This window comes from Panthera pardus, unplaced genomic scaffold (genome assembly GCF_024362965.1).
Source record: "Panthera pardus isolate Hobbes unplaced genomic scaffold, ASM2436296v1 HiC_scaffold_20, whole genome shotgun sequence".
Lineage (NCBI taxonomy): Eukaryota > Metazoa > Chordata > Mammalia > Carnivora > Felidae > Panthera > Panthera pardus.
The window spans coordinates 43,717,806-43,737,474 of NW_026526766.1; the positions used below are offsets into that span (position 1 = coordinate 43,717,806).

General features: G+C 35.7%; 1 protein-coding gene across 5 annotated transcripts in view; it reads left to right on the top strand.

Annotated features, from left to right (window-relative positions):
* DENND4C (DENN domain containing 4C) overlaps positions 1 to 19,669 on the top strand; it is a 124,717-nt gene that overhangs the window by 15,495 nt on the left and 89,553 nt on the right. For all 5 annotated transcript variants that reach the window (XR_008424210.1, XM_053907977.1, XM_053907979.1 and 2 more), the window contains exon 2: positions 18,183 to 18,504. Coding sequence is in view for 4 of the 5 variants with exons in the window: in XM_053907977.1 (XP_053763952.1) it covers positions 18,200 to 18,504 (305 nt within the window). In the remaining variant the exon portion in view is untranslated. The remainder of the gene's footprint in view (positions 1 to 18,182; positions 18,505 to 19,669) is intronic.

Genomic DNA, 19,669 nt, shown 5'->3' on the forward strand with positions numbered 1-19,669 from the left:
TTGAGAGCCCTACCATGCTCCTGAGTAGAGAACTTTATATTGTAAAGATGTCCATTCTCCTTAAATACACTGTTTTAGAGCAGTTCTAAAAAAGATCTCAACCCCCCTCCCCCCTGAAACTTGATAAGCTTGGATGAATAAGTCTGAAAAATCTTAAACTTCCTCTTTACCCTTTTTTTTTTTTATCTGCCAGATCAGAAAATATTTAGAGCTACTATAATTAACTATGGGTGGTATTAGCTTGGAAATTGGCTAATGAAACAAAACAGAGGTTAGATTTTATAGGATTCTATAGGATATTAGTATATGAGAAAGATGAGAAGAGAATTATTCAGTAAGTTAACCTTTCCATAATAAGTAGATGACATGGTTATAAATTTTATTCTGTACAGCATTTTTAAAGCAGTGATACCCATTTGGTATACTTGAGGCATGTGGACCTCTTTACTCTTACAGTTAGGAATCTAGTTAACTAGGCTTTAATCCTTAGGTCACCTTGTGTTTTATAAAACATTCCCCTCATTCCTTGACAGCTTAATTTTTTGAGCATGTTTACCTCTCTTCCTTTTTTTAAAAATATTTTTATTTCATTTTTTTAAGTTTATTACTTAAGCAATTTCTACACCCAATATGGGACTCGAACTTATGACCCTGAGGCCAAGAGTCACATGCTCTTTGGCTGAGCCCCCACCTCTCTCCCTTCTAATTTGTTACAATTTCCACTATGTATTTAGTAGTCAAATAAACTTAATAGAATTTCTTATAAACTAACACTAAATAGACTGAATGAGAGACTGAAAGGCATCAAGTACGTATGTTTTACTGGTTTGTGATATCTGTCGTAGATCTTCATGGCTGATACCGGGCTATATATGAATTGGTGAGGTTGCCAGATAGTAGAGTTTTTGAAACTTGTGAGGTGTTAATTTATCCCACATTCACTTTATGTTCAGTGAATAAAGTTTAGGAATGATAATCAGCTTTTAAGGAAAACAAAGGGACAAAGTCCATGGGGGAAAACTTTCAATTTATCGGGTGTTTGTTTTGCATGTCTCTTTCTGTGTATGTATATGTATGTATAGACGTATGAGATATTTTAGCAGATTTTATGTTCTACTTTTCCAGCTTTATAGAGCGTTGAGTTAAATTGGGAATATTCAGACTGGCAGTTAATGCTTTCCTCCCTACTTCTTGAGTTTAAACCAGTTATTCTACCTTTCCCACTTTCTTCCATATCCCTCTATGCTTTTGTTGAAATCTTGAAGGACATGAACTGCTTTTTGAAAAAAAAAAATTTTTTTTTTTTAATATTTATTTATTTTTGAGAGACAGAGAGAGACAGAGCGTGAGTGGGTGAGGGGCAGAGAAAGAGTGAGACACAGAATCCGAAGCAGGTTCCGGGCTCTGAGCTGTCAGCCCAGAGCCGGATGCGGGGCTCAAACTCATGAGCCGTGAGATCATGACCTGAACCGAAGTTGGACACTTAACCAACTGAGTCACCCAGGTGTTCTGACATGAACTGCTTTTTAAAAAAACCTTTTCATTTTGAAACAAAACTCAGAAAAGTTGAATCCAACTTTCAGAAAAGTTGGAAGAATATTATAATGAGCTCCCATTATATCCTTCACTTAGATTTGCCAGTTGTTAACATTTTATCACATTAACACTCTGCATAGTGTTATTTTTCTTTTTCTTTTTTTAAGCAAGCTTTATTCCCAGTGTGGGACTTGAACTTACAGCCTCAAGCTCAAGAGTCGTGTGCTGTTTTGACTAAGCCAGCCAGGGGTCCCAGTACATAGATGATAATGGTTATTACTATTATTACTGTTTTAATTTTAAAGAGAGAGAGAGATCACGATTGGGGGAGAGGAAGAGGGGGGAAAGAGAGAGAATCTTAAGCAGGTTCTACTTTCAGCAAGGAGCCTGACACGGGGCTCGATCCCACAGCCCTGGGATCATGACCTGAGCTGAAAAACTAAGAGTTGTATGCTCAACTGTCTGAGCCACCCAGGCACCCTGCATAGTATTATTTTTTGATTAAACCATTAAAGCATGTATTTCCTAAGAACAAGGTCATTGTGTTATTCAATACAATGCTCACATTAGGAAACTCAGCTTTGTTATAAAGTTAATATATACTCTACCTTGAAATTTCTTGAATACTATTCTTTATTTAAAAATTTTAAACATTTATTTATTTTTGAGAGACAGGGGAGCAGGGGAAGGGCAGAGAGAGGGAGACACAGAATCTGAAATAGGCTCCAGGCTCTGAGCTCTCAGCACAGAGCCCCATGTGGGGCTCGAACCCATGAACCACGAGGTCTTTACTTGAGCTGAAGTTGGATGCTTAACCAACTGAGCCACCCAGGCTCCCCTCCAATGCTATTCTTTATAACAATTTTTTGTTTTTCTTTTCCCATATTCATTCTAGGGTCACACGTTGTATTTAGTTGTCATTTATTTGGTAATTAGTTGGACAGTCATGTCTGTAATAAGGACATTTTAATTTCTTCCTCTTTCATTTCTATCTTATTTTCTTCCTTCTCTCTTTGGGTTTATTTTGCTATTACTTTTTTAGGTTCTTAAAATTGAAGTTTGGATTATCAATTTGCTTTTTTTCTGATAAGTACCTAATGATATTTTTCTGTAAGCGCTGCTTTAATTGCATCCCACAAATTTTGGTATGTTTTCTTTTTGTTCAGTTCAAAATATTTTATAATTTCCTTAAACTTCCTCTTCAACCACAAATTATTTAGTAGTGTGTTTAATTTCTAAGTATTTGGAGATTTTCCTGTTATCATTCTGTTGTCACTTGTTTCGATGCTCAGATTTTAATCTATTTTAATCTGGAACAGTATTTGAACCTTTCTCCCTTTCATTACACTGACTTCTTTTTAGAATTTTGCCCTTTAGTTATATTTATGTATTTGTTTATTTGATTCAGTTATAGCTGACATACAATGCTACATTAGTTTCAAGAGTACACAATAGTGATTCCACAGCTCTTTATATTATGCTGTGCTCACCACAAAGTGTAGCTACCGTCTGTCACTATACAACACTATTACAGTGCTATCGACTATATTATCTATGCTGTGCCTGCATCTCTGTGACGTATTCATTCCATAACTGGAAGCTGTACCTCCCACTCCCCTTCACACATTTTACCCATCCTATCCTCCTCTGTGGTAACCATCAGTTCTCTGTACTTGTGGGTCTGTTTCTGCTTTTGTTTATTTTGATTCACGTTTTTAGATTCTACATATAAGTGAAATCATATATGTATCTTTCTCTGTCTGACTTATTTCACTTAGCATAATACCTTCCAGGGCAATCCATGTTTTTGTGAATGGCAAGATCTCATTCTTTTTTTATGGCTGAGTAATAATCCATTGTGTATATATACTGCATCTTTATCGATTCATCTATCAATGGACACTTGGGTTAATATCTTGGCCATTGTAAATAATGCTGCAGTAAACATAGGGGTGCATATATCTTCTTGAATTAGTGTTTTTCTTTGCTTTGGGTAAATACCCAGTAGTGGAATGATTACATCATGTGGTGTTTCCATTTTGAATTTTTTGAGGAACCTCCATACTGTTTTCCATAGTAGCTGCACTAATTTACATTCCTACCAACAGTGTACAAGAGTTCCTTTTTCTCTACATCCTTGCCAGTGCTTGTTATTTCTTGTCTTTTTGATACTCCCCATTCTGACTGGTGTGAGGTGATATTTCTTCGTGGCTTTGATATGAATTTCCCTGATAATTAGTGATGTTTTCATGTCCCTATTGGCCATCTGTATGTCTTCTTTGGGAAACTGTGTATTCACATCCTCTGCCCTTTTTTAATTGTAGTGTTTGGGTTTTTTTTTTTTTTTTTTTTTGGTGTTGTATAAGTTTATATATTGGATATTAGTCTGTTATTGCTATATCATTTGCAAATATCTTCTCCTATTCATTAGGTTGCTTTGTCATTTTGCTGGTGGTTGCCTTTGCTGTGAAAAAGCTTTTTATTTTCACGTATTCCCAATAGTTTATTTTTTGGTTTTGTTTCCATTGACTAGAATTTTCCCCTTTGGTTTGAGGTTGTCTAACTCCTTGTGATTAGATTAAGGTCATGTGTTTTTATTTTTTATTTGTTTATTTATTTTAAAATTTGTTTATTTTGAGAGAGAGAGAGAGAAAGAGAGAGTGTGCACAAGCAGGAGAGGGGAAGAGAGAGGGGGAGAGAATCCCAAGCAGGCTCCACACTGATGCTGACGCAGGACTTGATTTCATAAACCTTGAGATCATGACCTGAACCTAAATCAAGAGTTGAATATTTAACTGACTGAACCACCCAGGTGCTCCAAGGCTATGCATTTAAAAAAAAATCAGGAATAGTACATAGCTAATGCTGTCTGCGTGGTACATCATATCCGAAGGCATGTAATAATAGTTTGACAATCATTAATGATGTTGATTTTGATTACTTGGTTAAAGTGGCCACCAGCTTTCTCTGGTGATATATTTTATTCATTTGTAATTATTAGTATAACTGGAGAAAGCTTGAGATGGTACAAATATTCTATATCCAACAGTCTTCCTCCCAGTGGTTTTAGCATTCACTGATAATTCTTGCTTGGAACTGAATACTGAGATGATTGTAAAATGGTTTTTTTATCATCCCTTTCATGATTATTGGTTGGCATTCTGAAGAGCCTTCCTTCTTTCCCCTTCATTCATTTATTTTATAATTTCAGTGTGGACTCAAGGCTTGAAAAAAAGATCAATGTGAGGGGCGCCTGGATGGCTCAGTCTGTTAAGTGTCTGACTTCAGCTCAGGTCATGATGACATGGTTCCTGAGTTTGAGCCCCGCATTGGGCTCTGTGCACAGTTCAGAGCCTGGAGCGTCCTTTGGATTTTGTGTCTCCCTCTCTCTCTGCCCCTCCCCCACTTGTGCTCTTTTTCTGTCTCTCTTTCAAAGATAAATAAACATTAAAAAATAATCCATGTGTTATAATCCATTAGTGTCATTCATTTTGACGCTACAATTATTCCCATTTTGGCCAGCGGGAGACTCTTCAAGCTAGTTCCTGTGCCTTTTTGATAAGGGACCCCTATTAGTTTTTGAGCAGTGCTTTTTTTCTTCTTATGTAAGATGTTCTAGGTATACCTTGTGTTTTTCCTGGCCAACCTTGGAATTGGTCATTTCTCCAAGAACGTCTAGTATTGTTTAGTTCTTTTTTCATTCCCTTCTATGTGATTATATTATCAATTTGGTGTACAGTTAGGTTTATTGGCTCATATATGATTAATGGTGAAGTTAGGTATTTAACCAGGTGAAAAAATTTTTTGAATGGAATTTAGAAATTGTTCTTTTCTAGACTTTTAATCTTTAGAGTGAATATACCCTGCTTAATGTGTTTTGTTTGAACTTAGCAGTGTTTAAGAATTCTGAATCAGTTGCCAATATTTTAAAACTTGGAGATTTACACAAAAACCCTGATTTCTGGCTTCTTTTAAAAAGGCAAAGAAGAAATTCTGGTCCAAGTCCATTTGGCAACAATTGGATGGATCTGACGAGTAGTGGCTGCCTGTGTTCTCTAGTTCCCACGACTCTTCTATCCTGCCTGACCCCTTTAAGGCATTTGTGTTTGCGGCCTTTCTCTACAGCTCTCCTTCTTTACAAAACTTTCAGTGACAGGTGCAACAGTAGAGAATTACACTGCTTTGTGTTGGAAAAAAGGAACTGATTTTGTCCAAAATGACTTATTTTTTCAATTTTGTAGTTCCATGACCCCGCCAGTGGAGCTGATGTTGATAATGCTTTGTAAATGGAATCTCCAAGGCCCTATTTTAAATTGCTTAAATGTAGCAAATAACTTTGATAAAACTGTACTCTCTTTGCGGTTTAAGTGAAATTTACCATTCATTCTGCATGGTTTGGAACGCCAAGGAACACACAGATATTTTTGAAACTGTTAGAAATCTTTTTGTTACAGTGAGAGAACTGTGTAAACTACATTTAGCTTTATAAATTGAAGTTATTGACATTTTGTTGATGTTAACAGCATATATTCATTGAAATGTATGCCATTCTAAACAGTAGGATGAAACTAAATGGATTCTGAAAGATTATTTTAGCAGTAGTGGAATATAAAATATAATTATTAGACTATATATCTGTTAGTTTAAAAAACTATTTTAATTTTTTTTCAAAAAATTTGAAGCTTTTTCAAAAGCTTTTGTTAATACAGAGTAATTTTTACCAGAGATAGAGAAAACCATTTCATAATGATACAGAGGTCAGTTAATCAAAAAGACATAACAATTCTAAATGCTTATGCCCTTAATAATGGAACTTCAAAATACATGAAGCAAAAACTGATAAGAGTTGGAAAGAAAAATAGACAAATCTACAATTATAGTCAAAATTTTAATATTTTAATAATATTTGATATTTTAATAGCATTATCTTCTTAATAATAGAATAAGTGGACAGAAAATCAGCAAGGATATAGTAGACTTGAACAACACTATTAACCTACTTGATTGACATTTGTAGAGGCCTCTGTCCATCAACAGTACACATGCTACAGTGCTAAGTTCACATGGTATATTTATCAAGATAGGCCATATTCTTAGCCATAAATCCATTTTTAATAAATAAAATAATTCTAGTCATATATAATATATTCTCTGACTACAGTGGAATTAAATTAGAAATTAATAACCAAAGATTCTTGGAAAATTCCCAAGTACCACATTTGGAAACTGAAAAACATAAATAGTCCATTGGTCAAAGAAAATATTTTAGGAAAGGGAAGTTAATAAGTGTTTTGAACTGAATAAAAAGAATACACAACATACATAAATTTGTTACATGCCACTAAAACATTACTTGGTGGGATTTGCAACACTAAATACCTACAATAGAGAAGAAGAAAGGTCTCAAATCAATGACCTGTTTCTACCTTAGAAACTAGAAAAAGAAGAGCAAATTAAATTCTACATAAACAGAGGAAAGGAAATAATAAAGATCAAAATAGAAATCAACGAAATATAAAACAAAAGCAAGAGAAAAATTAATGAAACAAAAAGCTTGTTCTTAAAGAAGATGAATAAAATTGATAAATTTCTAGCCAGACTGGCCAGGAAAAAAAGAAGACACAAATTACTAATACTGGAAATGAGAGAGGTGATATCACTACATATTCTACAGATATTCAAAGTATAATAAGGAAATATGAACAACTTTGTACCAATAAATTTGATAACTTAGATGAAATGGACAAATCCCTTGAAAGACACTGCTATGTAGACTGAATGGTTGTGCCCCCCCCCCCCCCACCCCATTCTTATGCTGAAACCTAATCCCCAGTGTGATGATATTTGGAGCTGGGGCTTTCAGAGATATTTTGGTCATGAGGGCAAAACCCTCATGAATGGAATTAGTGCCTTTTTGGAAAGGGATCCCAGAGAGATCCCTTGCTCCCTTCTGTCATGTGAAGTTACAGGGAAGTTAACAGCCTTCTATGAACTAGAAAATCAGTGTCAGTAACAATACAATCTGCCAGTGCCTTGATCTTGGACTTCCCAGCCTCAAGAATTACGAGAAATAAATTTCTGTGTTTATAAGTCACTCAGTCTGTGATATTCGTATAGCAGCCTGCATGGACTAAAACAGATGCAAACTAAGAAAGGAAGTAGGTAATCTAAATAGCCCTGTATGTGTTAAAGAAATTGAATTTATGGTTAAAAACCTACCTACAAAGAAAACTCCAGACCCAAATGATTTTGCAGGTGAATTCTGCCAAACATTTAAGGAAGAAATGATACCAATTCTATACAGACTCCTCCAGAAAATTGAAGAAGAAATTCTTCCCAGCTCATTTTATGAGACTATATTACCTTGATAGCAAATCAGTTAAAAACATTACAAGAAAACAACAGACCAATATCCTTCAATTAATGTATATAAAATTTCAAACAAAATTTTAACAAATATAATTCAAGAACATATAAAAGCAATAATATATCATGACCAAGTGGGGTTTATTTCAAGAATGCAGTGATTAGAAACTTGAAAATTAATCATTGTAATTCACTGTATTAAAGATAGAAAAATATATCACCTCAGTAGATGCAGAAAAAGTGTGTTATATAGTCTAACATATCTTCCTGATAAAAATCTCAGGAATAGAAAAGAACTTAACTTGATAAAGAGCATTTATGAAAAACCCACAAATAACATCATATTTACTGATAAAAGACTGAATACTTTCCTCATAAGATTAGGAACAAAACGAAGATGTCTACTCTCAACACTTCTCTCCTTTAAATTTTTTTTTTTTTTTTTTAATTTATTTAAGTAATGTCTACATCTAACATGGGGCTCAAACTCAAGACACTGAGATCAGGAGTAATGTGCTCTACTTACTGAACCAGCTAGGTGTGCCTCTTTTTACTTTTTTTTTTTTTTTTTTTTTTTTTTTTAAATTTTTTTTTTTTTTTCAACGTTTTTTATTTTATTTTTGGGACAGAGAGAGACAGAGCATGAACGGGGGAGGGGCAGAGAGAGAGGGAGACACAGAATCGGAAACAGGCTCCAGGCTCCGAGCCATCAGCCCAGAGCCTGACGCGGGGCTCGAACTCACGGGCCGCGAGATCGTGACCTGGCTGAAGTCGGACGCTTAACCGACTGCGCCACCCAGGCGCCCCTACTTTTTTTTTTTTTTTTTTTTTTTTTTATCAAAGAAATGTGTATTAAAACAACCTCCTTATACCAATTTTACTCTAACACAGTAAATAGAACTACAATTATGATACCCCTTGGACTATAGATACATTACTGTTGCCATGGTAAATTGGTATTTTTTTTTTCAAAAGGCAAGAAGGTAGCATATAATAATTGGTATGCATATGTTTATATACTCTGATCTAGAAAGCTGATTTTGGAATTTACTCTGTAACTTAACTGAAGCCCAGATTAATGTAGAGAGATGCTTATTGAAGCATTCTCTTTTTTTTTTAATTGTGGCAAATATACATTCCATTTATCATTTTAACCATTTGTAAGTATACACTTCAGTGGCATTAACTACACTGGCAGTGTTGTATAACCATTGTCACTACTATACCCAAATCTTTTCCATCATCTCCAACATAAACTCTATACCCATTAAACAGTAACTCTCCATGCTCCCCCCTCCTAGCCCTGGGTAACCTCTATTTTACTTATGTCTCTATGAATTTATCTATTCAGTGTACCTCATATAAGAGCCATATAATATTTCTCCTCTGTGTCTGGCTTATTTCATTTAGTTTAAGGTTTTTCAGAGATCATCCATGTTACGGCATTTGTCAAAATTCAATTCCTTTTTATGGCTGAATAGAATTCCATTGTATAGATATATTACATTATGTTTATCCATTCATTTTTTTTAATTTGTTTTTTTTTACGTTTATTTATTTTTGAGACAGAGACAGAGCATGAATGGGGGAGGGTCAGAGAGAGAGGGAGACACAGAATCTGAAACAGGTTCTAGGCTCTGAGCACAGAGCCCGACGCGGGGCTCGAACTCTCCATGCTCCCCCCTCCTAGCCCTGGGTAACCTCTATTTTACTTATGTCTCTATGAATTTATCTATTCAGTGTACCTCATATAAGAGCCATATAATATTTCTCCTCTGTGTCTGGCTTATTTCATTTAGTTTAAGGTTTTTCAGAGATCATCCATGTTACGGCATTTGTCAAAATTCAATTCCTTTTTATGGCTGAATAGAATTCCATTGTATAGATATATTACATTATGTTTATCCATTCATTTTTTTTAATTTGTTTTTTTTTACGTTTATTTATTTTTGAGACAGAGACAGAGCGTGAATGGGGGAGGGTCAGAGAGAGAGGGAGACACAGAATCTGAAACAGGTTCTAGGCTCTGAGCACAGAGCCCGACGCGGGGCTCGAACTCACAGACTGCGAGATCATGACCTGAGCCGAAGTCGGATGCCCAACCGACTGAGCCACCCAGGCGCCCCTATCCATTCATTTTTTGATGGATATTTGGGTGGTTTTTACCATTTGATTATTGTGAAGAATGCTGCTGTGATTAATGATGCTGAGCACTTTTTCATGTGCTAATTGGTCATTTGTATATCTTCTTTGGTCAGCATTTCTCTTGAACATTGTAGTGGATGTTCTACCTAGTACAGTAAGACAAGAAAAAGAAATAAATGACATCTATATTGCAAAGAAAGAAGTAAAATTAGTCTCTATTCGTGGACACATTATCTATGTAGAAAACTTGATGGTACCTACAAAACTCTGTAACTCATAAGCAACTGTATGAAGATCAAGATATACTTTGTACAAGATCAAGATATAAAAAGCAATTGTACTTCTATGTAGTAGCAAAGAATAATTGGAAATTGAGTTAAGGAAACAATGTCATTTACAATAGCATTAATTATTATGTACATAAGCAAAGTCTGATGATGTGAAAGACATATGCTATAAACTACGAAACATTGATGAGAGAAATGCAGAGATAAACCTTGTCTGTGGGTTTGAAAACTCAGTATTGACAGCCCTCCTTAAATTGACCTACAATTTCAACACAATCCCAGTTAAAATCCTAGTAGGCTTTTATTTGGGGTAGAAATGGACCAGCTGATTCTAAAATGCTTACTGAAATGCAAAGGAGCTAGAATAGAATAGTCAAAAGCAATTTTGAAAAAGAACAGAGTTGAAGACTAACATTTCCTGATTTCAAGATTTATTATAAAGCTACAGTAATTGTGGCACCTGGGTGGCTCAGTTGGTAAAGAGTCCAACTCTTGATTTTGGCTCAGGTCATAATCTTGCAGTTCATGAGTTCAAGTCCTTCATCGGGCTCTACACTGACAGCACAGAGCCTGTTTGGGATTCTCTCTCCCTCTCTCCCTATTCTCCTGCTTGTGCTCTCTCTCTCAAAATAAATTAATAAATAAAAGCTACAGTAATCAAAATCATGTGGGACTGACAAATAGACAGATAGATCAGTGGAATAAAGAAACCAGAGGTGGGACACCTGGGTGACTCGGTTGAGCATCTAACTTTGGCTCAGGTCATGATCTCAGGGCTCGTGAGTTCAAGCCCCACATCAGGCTCTATGCTGACAGCTTGAAGCCTGGAGCCTGCTTCACATTCTGTCTCTTTCTCTGCCCTCCCCTACTTGTGTGTGTACTCTCTCTCTCTCAAAAATAAACATTAAAAAAAAAAGAATCCAGAGATAAATATAAACATGTTGGGCAGTTTTGTTTTTTTTTTAAGTTTATTTATTTATTTTGAGAGAGAGGGAGGGCGATCAAGGAGGGGCAGGGAGAGAGAGGGAGAGAGAGAATCCCAGGCAGGCCCTGTGCTGTCAATGCAGAGCCTGACGTGGGGCTCCATCCCATGAACGTGAGATCATGACCTGAGCCTAAATCAAAGAGTCAGATGCTTAACCGACTGAGCCACCCAGGCACCCTGGGCATTTGGTTTTTGAATAAAGGTACAAAAGCAATACAGTGGAGAAAAGTTAGTTTTTTCAACCAGTGGTGCTGGAAAAATTGGATATCTGTATGTAAAAAGTGGATCTTGATTCATACTGAACACCATATATAAAAAATTAACTCAAAATGTATCATAGACCTAAATATAAAACTTGAAATTATAAAACTTTAGAGGAAAACATGGGAGAAAACCTTTGTGACCTTAGACAATGATTTCTTAAATGTCATACCACAAGCATGACCCATAGAAGAATTAGATTGGTAAATGAGACTTCATAAAAAATAAAAACTTCTGCTTTTCAAAAGGCACTATTAGAGTAAAAAGACAAGAAAATACTTGCTAAGTATATGCTTGATAAATGACTTGTCTACAGAATATATAAAGAACTTTTCAAAACTCAAGAATGACTAACAGCCCAAGTAAAAAACAAGCTAAGATTTGAACAGAAATTTCACTGAAGAAAATTCATGGATAGAAAATAAGCACATGAAAAGGTAGTTAGCATCACTAGTCATTAGAAAGATACAAATTAAAACTATAAAGTTTCACTATAGGCATGTTATAGTGTCTGTTAAAAAAACTGACCTTATACAGCTTTAGAGAGGATGTGGAACGACTGGAACTCCCATAAAATGGTACACTCTAGGAAACTGTCTGGCAGTATTTTAGAATTACATATACCTAGCAGGTGATCCAGTCCTTTCCTCTTAGGAATTGACCTAAGATAAATGAAAGCATTTGTCCATAAGGCTAATATATGGGTGTTTATGAAAGCTTTACTTATTTTTTCAAGTTTATTTATTTATTTTGAGAGAGAGTGTAGGGGAAGAGATGTGTATTTTGAGAGAGGGAGAGAGAGAGAGAGAGAGAGAGAGAGAGAGAGAAAGAATTCCTAGCAGGCTCCACACTGTCAATGCAGAACCCATTGTGGGTCTCAAATTCACAAACCATGAGATCGTGACCTGAAGTGAAACCAAAAGTTGGACATTTAACTGACTGAGCCACCCAGGTGCCCCAGACAGCTTTATTTATAATAATTCCAAACTTAAAATAACCCTATTAAGGTATTAATATTATTAATAAAGATAATATTAATAAAGGTAAATAGATAAACATTGTGGTATACTCAACAGTGGAATACTACTTAGTTATAAATAGCAATGAGGGGTACCTGGCTGGCTTAGTTGGTAGAGCATGTGACTTTGGATCTCAGGGTTGTGGGTTTGAGCCCCATTTTGGTGTAGAGATTAATTAAAAAAATATTTTTTAAATATAAAAAGGAATGAATTATTGATACAAACACAAACATGAATGAATCTCAAAATAATTATGAAAAAAGCCAGAAAAAAAAAGGAATATATACTGTATGATTCCATGTGTATCAGTTCTAAAAACTATATGACAGCAGATAATTCATTGCCTATAGAGGGAGGGATAATTGCCTATAGAGGGATATAGAGATATAAAAAAATTTGGAGTTTTGATGAGTATGTTTACTATCTTGATTGTTAATGGTTTCACAGGTATATATATTTATGAAAATTTACCAAATTTTACACTTAATATGTACATTTTATTGTGTGTAAATTATGCTTAAAGTTTTCATTTTTATTTTTTAATATGAAATTTATTGTCAAGTTGGTTTCCATACAACACCCAGTGCTCATCCCAACAGGTGCCCTCCTCAATGCCATCACCCACTATCCCCTCCCTCCCACCCCCCATCAACCCTCAGTTTATTCTCAGTTTTTAAGAGTCTCTTATGGTTTGGCTCTCTCCCTCTTTTTTTTTTCCTTCCCCTCCCCCATGGTCTTCTGTTAAGTTTCTCAGGATCCACATAAGAGTGAAAACATATGGTATCTGTCTTTCTCTGTATGACTTATTTCACTTAGCTTAACACTCTCCAGTTCCATCCACGTTGCTACAAATGGCCAGATTTCATTCTTTCTCATTGCCAAGTAGTATTCCATTGCATATATAAACCCAAACTTCTTTATCCATTCATCAATTGAAGGACATTTAGGCTTTTTCCATAATTTGGCTATTGTTGAAAGTGCTGCTATAAACATTGGGGTACAAGTGCCCCTATGCATCAGCACTCCTGTATCCCTTGGGTAAATTCTTAGCAGTGCTATTGCTGGGTCATAGGGTAGATCTATTTTAAATTTTTTGAGGAACCTCCGCACTGTTTTCCAGAGCGGCTGCACCAGTTTGCATTCCCACCACCAGTGCCAGAGGGTTCCCGTTTATCCACATCCTCTCCAGCATCTATAGTCTCCTGATTTGTTCTTTTTAGCCATTCTGACTGGCATGTGGTGATATCTCAGTGTGGTTTTCATTTGTATTTCCCTGATGAGGAGTGACGTTGAGCATCTTTTCATGTGCCTGTTGGCCATCTGGGTGTCTTCTTTAGAGAAGTGTCTATTCATGTCTTCTGCCCATTTCTTCACTGGATTATTTGTTTTTTGGATGTGGAGTTTGGTGAGTTCTTTATATATTTTGGATACTAGCCCATTCTCCAGTATGTCATTTGCAGATATCTTTTCCCAGCCATCGGTTGCTTTTTAGTTTTGTTGATTGTTTCCTTTGCAGTGCAGAAGCTTTTTATCTTGATGAGGTCCCAATAGTTCATTTTTGCTTTTAATTCCCTTGCCTTTGGAGATGTGTCAAGTAAGAAATTGCTGCAGCTGAGGTCAGAGAGGTTTTTTTCCTGCTTTTTCCTCTAGGGTTTTGATGGTTTCCTGTCTCACATTCAGGTCATTCATCCATTTTGAGTTTATTTTTGTGAATAGTGTAAGAAAGTGGTCTAGTTTCATTCTTCTGCATGTTGCTGTCCAGTTCTCCCAGCACCATTTGTTAAAGAGACTGTCTTTTTTCCATCGGATATTCTTTCCTGCTTTGTCAAAGATTAGTTGGCCATACATTTGTGGGTCCAATTCTGGAGTCTCTATTCCATTGGTCTATGTGTCTGTTTTTGTGCCAATACCATGCTGTCTTGATGATTATAGCTTTGTAGCAGACGCTAAAGTCTGGGATTGTGATGCCACCCGCTTTGGTTTTCTTCTTCAATATTACTTTGGCTATTTGCGGTCTTTTGTGGGTGCATACAAACTTTAGGATTGCTTGTTCTAGCTTCGAGAACAATGCTGATGCAATTTTGATTGGGATTACATTGGATGTGTAGATTGCTTTGGGTAGTATTGACATTTTAACAGTATTCTTCCAATCCATGAGCACAGAATGTTTTTCCATTTCTTTGTATCTTCTTCAATTTCCTTCATAAGATTTCTATAGTTTTCAGCATACAGATCTTTTACATCTTTGGTTAGGTTTATTCCTAGGTATTTTATGCTTCTTGGTGCAATTGTGAATGGGATCAGTTTCTTTTTGTCTTTCTGTTGCTTCGTTATTAGTGTATAAGAATGCAACTGATTTCTGTACATTGATTTTGTATCCTGCGACTTTGCTGAATTCATGTATCAGTTCTAGCAGACTTTTGGTGGAGTCTGTTAGGTTTTCCATGTATAGTATCATGTCATCTGCAAAAAGTGAAAGCTTGACTTCATCTTTGCCAATTTTGACGCCTTTGACTTCCTTTTGTTGTCTGATTGCTGATGCTAGAACTTCCAACAGTATGTTAAACAACAGCGGTGAGAGTGGACATCCCTCTCATGTTCCTGATCTCAGTGGGAAAGCTCTCAGTTTTTCCCCATTGAGGATGATATTAGTGGTGAGCTTTTCATAAATGGCTTTTATGATGTTGAAGTATGTTCCTTCTAGTCCAGCTTTCTCGAGAGTTTTTATTAAGAAAGGATGCTAAATTTTGTCAAATGCTTTTTCTGCAGCGATTGACAGGATCATATGGTTCTTTTCTTTTCTTTTATTAATGTGATGTATCACATTGATTTGTGAATATTGAACCAGCCCTGCAGCCCAGGAATGAATTCCACTTGATCATGGTGAATAATTCTTTTTATATGCTGTTGAATTCGATTTGCTAGTATCTTGTTGAGAATTTTTGTTTCCATATTCATCAGGGATATTGGCCTGTTGTTATCTTTTTTTTTTTTTTTTTTTTTTTTTTGCTGGGTCTCTGTCTGGTTTGGGAATCAAAGTAATGCCAGCTTCATAGAATGAGTCTGGAAGTTTCCCTTCCCTTTCTATTTTTTGGAACAGCTTGAGAAGGATAGGTATTATCTCTGCTTTCAATGTCTGGTAGAATTCCTCTGGGAAGCCATCTGGTCCTGGACTCTTATTTGTTGGGAGATTTTTGATAACTGATTCAACTTCTTCACTGGTTATGGGTCTGTTCAAATACTCTATTTCTTCCTGTTTGAGTTTTGGAAGTGTGTGGATGCTTAGGAATTTGTCTATTTCTTCCAGGTTGTCCAGTTTGTTGGCATATAATTTTTCATAGTATTCCCTGATAATTGCTTGTACTTCTGAGGGATTGGTTGTAATAATTCCATTTTTATTCATGATTTTATCTATTTGGGTCCTCTCCCTTTTCTTTTTGAGAAGCCTGGCTAGAGGTTTATCAATTTTGTTTATTTTTTCAAAAAACTGACTCTTGGTTTCATTGATCTGCTCTACTGTTTTTTTTTTAGATTCTATATTGTTTATTTCTGCTCTGATCTTTATTATTTCTCTTCTTCTGCTGGGTTTGGGGTGTCTTTGCTGTTCTGCTTCTATTTCTTCTAGGTGTGCTGTTAGATTTTGTATTTGGGATTTTTCTTATTTCTTGAGATAGGCCTGGATTACAATGTATTTTCCTCTCAAGACTGCCTTCTCTGCATCCTAAAGCGTTTGGATTGTTGTATTTTCATTTTCATTTGTTTCCATATATTTTTAAATTTCTTCTCTAATTGCCTGGTTGGCCCATTCATTCTTTAGTAGGGTATTCTTTAACATCTAAGCTTTTGGAGGTTTCCAGACTTATTCCTGTGGTTGATTTCAAGTTTCATAGCATTGTGGTCTGAAAGTGTGCATGGTATGATCTCAATTCTTTTATACTTATGTAGGGCTGTTTTGTGACCCAGTATGTGATCTATCTTGGAGAATGTTCCATGTGCACTCGAGAAGAAAGTATATTCTGTTGCTTTGGGATGCAGAGTTCTAAATATATCTGTCAAGTCCATCTGATCCAATGTACCATTCAGGGCCCTTATTTCCTTTTTTTTTTTTTTTTAATTTTTTTTTTCAACGTTTTTTTTTTTATTTATTTTTGGGACAGAGAGAGACAGAGCATGAACGGGGGAGGGGCAGAGAGAGAGGGAGACACAGAATCGGAAACAGGCTCCAGGCTCCGAGCCATCAGCCCAGAGCCTGACGCGGGGCTCGAACTCACGGACCGCGAGATCGTGACCCGGCTGAAGTCGGACGCTTAACCGACTGCGCCACCCAGGTGCCCCGGCCCTTATTTCTTTATTGATGCTGTGTCTTGATGATCTATCCATTGTTGTAAGTGGAGTATTAAAGTCCCCTGCAATTACCACATTCTTATCAATAAGGTTGCTTATGTTTGTGATTAAATGTTTTATATATTTGGGGGCTCCTGTATTTGGTGCATAGATATTTATAATTTTAAAAAGCACATAAAATCCGTGGAAATACTTAAAACCGCAGAAGCTTAATTTTATTTTTAGAGGTGCCAAATTTAGAGATTATAGAAAGAAGTCTTGATTCAACGTTCATATTCTCTGGGTTTCTACCATGTAGTACCTAAGTCTCAATGTGTGTTTTATATAATTTTGTCTTCTTTGGTTACAGTTTTTTATGCTCTGTTTGGTATTTATATATGAAATATTTAATGATTCCTAAACTTCCTTAGTTTACATGGTGTTTCCAGAAAGTTTCTTAGCCAGAAGGAACAGACCCCTAACTGGATTAAGAGACTAGTTTGATTATATTTATTACTGTTACCTCTATTTTTTTGTCTTAGATCTTGACTTAATTCATAATGAACTCAATTCATTTGTTTAAATGTAAAGGTTAGCTCTAGGAATTCTGTAACCTAAAAGAGAATGATTTCTGAGGCTCCTGAATGGCTCAGTTGGTTAAGCATCCAACTCTTGGTTTCCGCTCAGGTCATGATCTCACAGTTCGTGAGTTCAAGCCCTGCATCAGGCTCTGTGCTAACAGTGTGCAGTCTGTTTGGAGTTCTTTCTCTCTCCCTGTCTCTCTGCCTTTTCCTCCCTCCCTCTCTCCCGCCCGCCTGCCCGCCCTCTCTCTCTCTCTCTCTCTCTCTCTCTCTTTCAAAACAAATAAATAAACATTAAAAAAAAAAGATCTTTCTTAAAAAAACAAGAATGATTTCTTAAATGGTCTGAATATTGTTCATTAAGTGCATTTTGCTGAAAGCAGAGCACCATAGCCCAACTCTGACACTTTAATAATTCTTAACAGAGCCTCGGCACACGAAAGGATCATAGTTGCCTTGTAAATGAATTGATGTTGTAAACTTGTATTTTATAGGAGATAAAAACTGACAACATGATACCAAAACAGGCTTCTTCTATAGAATGACAACAATTTGATTATAAATCTAACTGGGAAGTATGCTAGTTGATCACTGTTAACTCAGGAGTATTTTAATTTTAATGAGTCAAGATAAAGTATTTTCTTTAATTGATGTCTTTTTTCCTTTTTTCCTTTTGTAGGAAATACAGTAGCAGCCATGATAGAAGACAAAGGGCCAAGAGTGACTGACTACTTTGTTGTGGCAGGTCTCACTGACACATCTACTCTTTTGGATCAAGAAATAAATCGTTTAGATACTAAGTCAACTGGGCCTAAAGCTCCAATTACAGACATTGCAGTTATTAACAAATCTGCTGGGGAAACAGTACCTGAAGGTTACACCTGTGTTGAAGCCACTCCATCAGCTCTCCAAGCAAATTTGAACTATGGAAGTCTGAAAAGCCCCGAACTTTTCCTCTGTTACAAGAGAGCAAGAGACAAACCACCCCTTACCGACATTGGGTATGGTGACTTATTTTCTTTTGCTATAGTGAAGGAAATAACACTTATTTAAGGTGCATGGGAATAGAAATTTGAATTTTTTGATAGTTCTATTATTTGTTACTTCAGGATCAAGTTAGATATTACATATCTCTATCCACGCTTACTGAATTTCTCTGCATTGTACTTGAATCATGAGATCATTTCCTTTCAAAAGCATATTGAAATGAAGGCATTAGAGCCTGAAATGTGATTCCATTTCTGTTGTACTTATCAGATAAGCTTATTAATTAAACATAAAAGAACAAGAAGGTATAATAAAAGATTATATTTTTAAGGAGCTACTTGGGTTATGTGGTGAAGTTTTGTGAAGCCCTGAACTCCTTTAACAAAGGAGCATTCCTGTTTTAAAAAATGTAATTGTGTTGTATGGTTTTAAATGCCAGAAGGGGGGAGGTATTTACCATTTAGAGTGAGTGTAGTGGTTATCAGGTATTAGTATCTAGTCCACAGCCAGTGAAGTACATTCTTTGTAAAAACTTTTATCCCAAAAATGTCTACATTGACTCTTTTGTAAACAAGCTATGTTTTTAGAATACCTATAATACTTGCCATGTATACATGTCTTTTATTAAGCTGTTCTGTTTTATTACAATTATCCTCAGTTACTTAAAACATACAGGTATTTGAGAACATTTTAGGAAGTGTTTGGGATCAGCTTGTCCATTTATGCAAAACATGAAGTCAGAATTTTGGTGGGGATTGCATTTAATCTATAGATCAATTTAGGGAGTACTGCCACTTTTATACCACTAAGCTTTCTAACTTTTGAATGTGAGATCTCTTTCCCTTTATTTAGGTCTTTAATTTCTTTCAGCAGTGTTTTGTAGTTTTTAGTGTATGAGTCTTTCACCTCCTTGATTAATTTTATTTCTACATATTCTTTTGGGTTCCATTAAAAATGGTATTTTTTTTTAATTTCCTTTTTGGATTATTCATTGCTGTTATATACGAACACAGCTGAATTTTAATTTTATATGTTAATCTTATACCCTACAACTTTGATGAATTTGTTAGCTCTTATAGCTTTCTTTTGGATATTTGGGGATTTTTTTAATACATAGGATCATTTCATCTGTAAGTAGAACTAGTTTTTCCTGCTCCCTTTGCAGTTTGTTGTATTTTC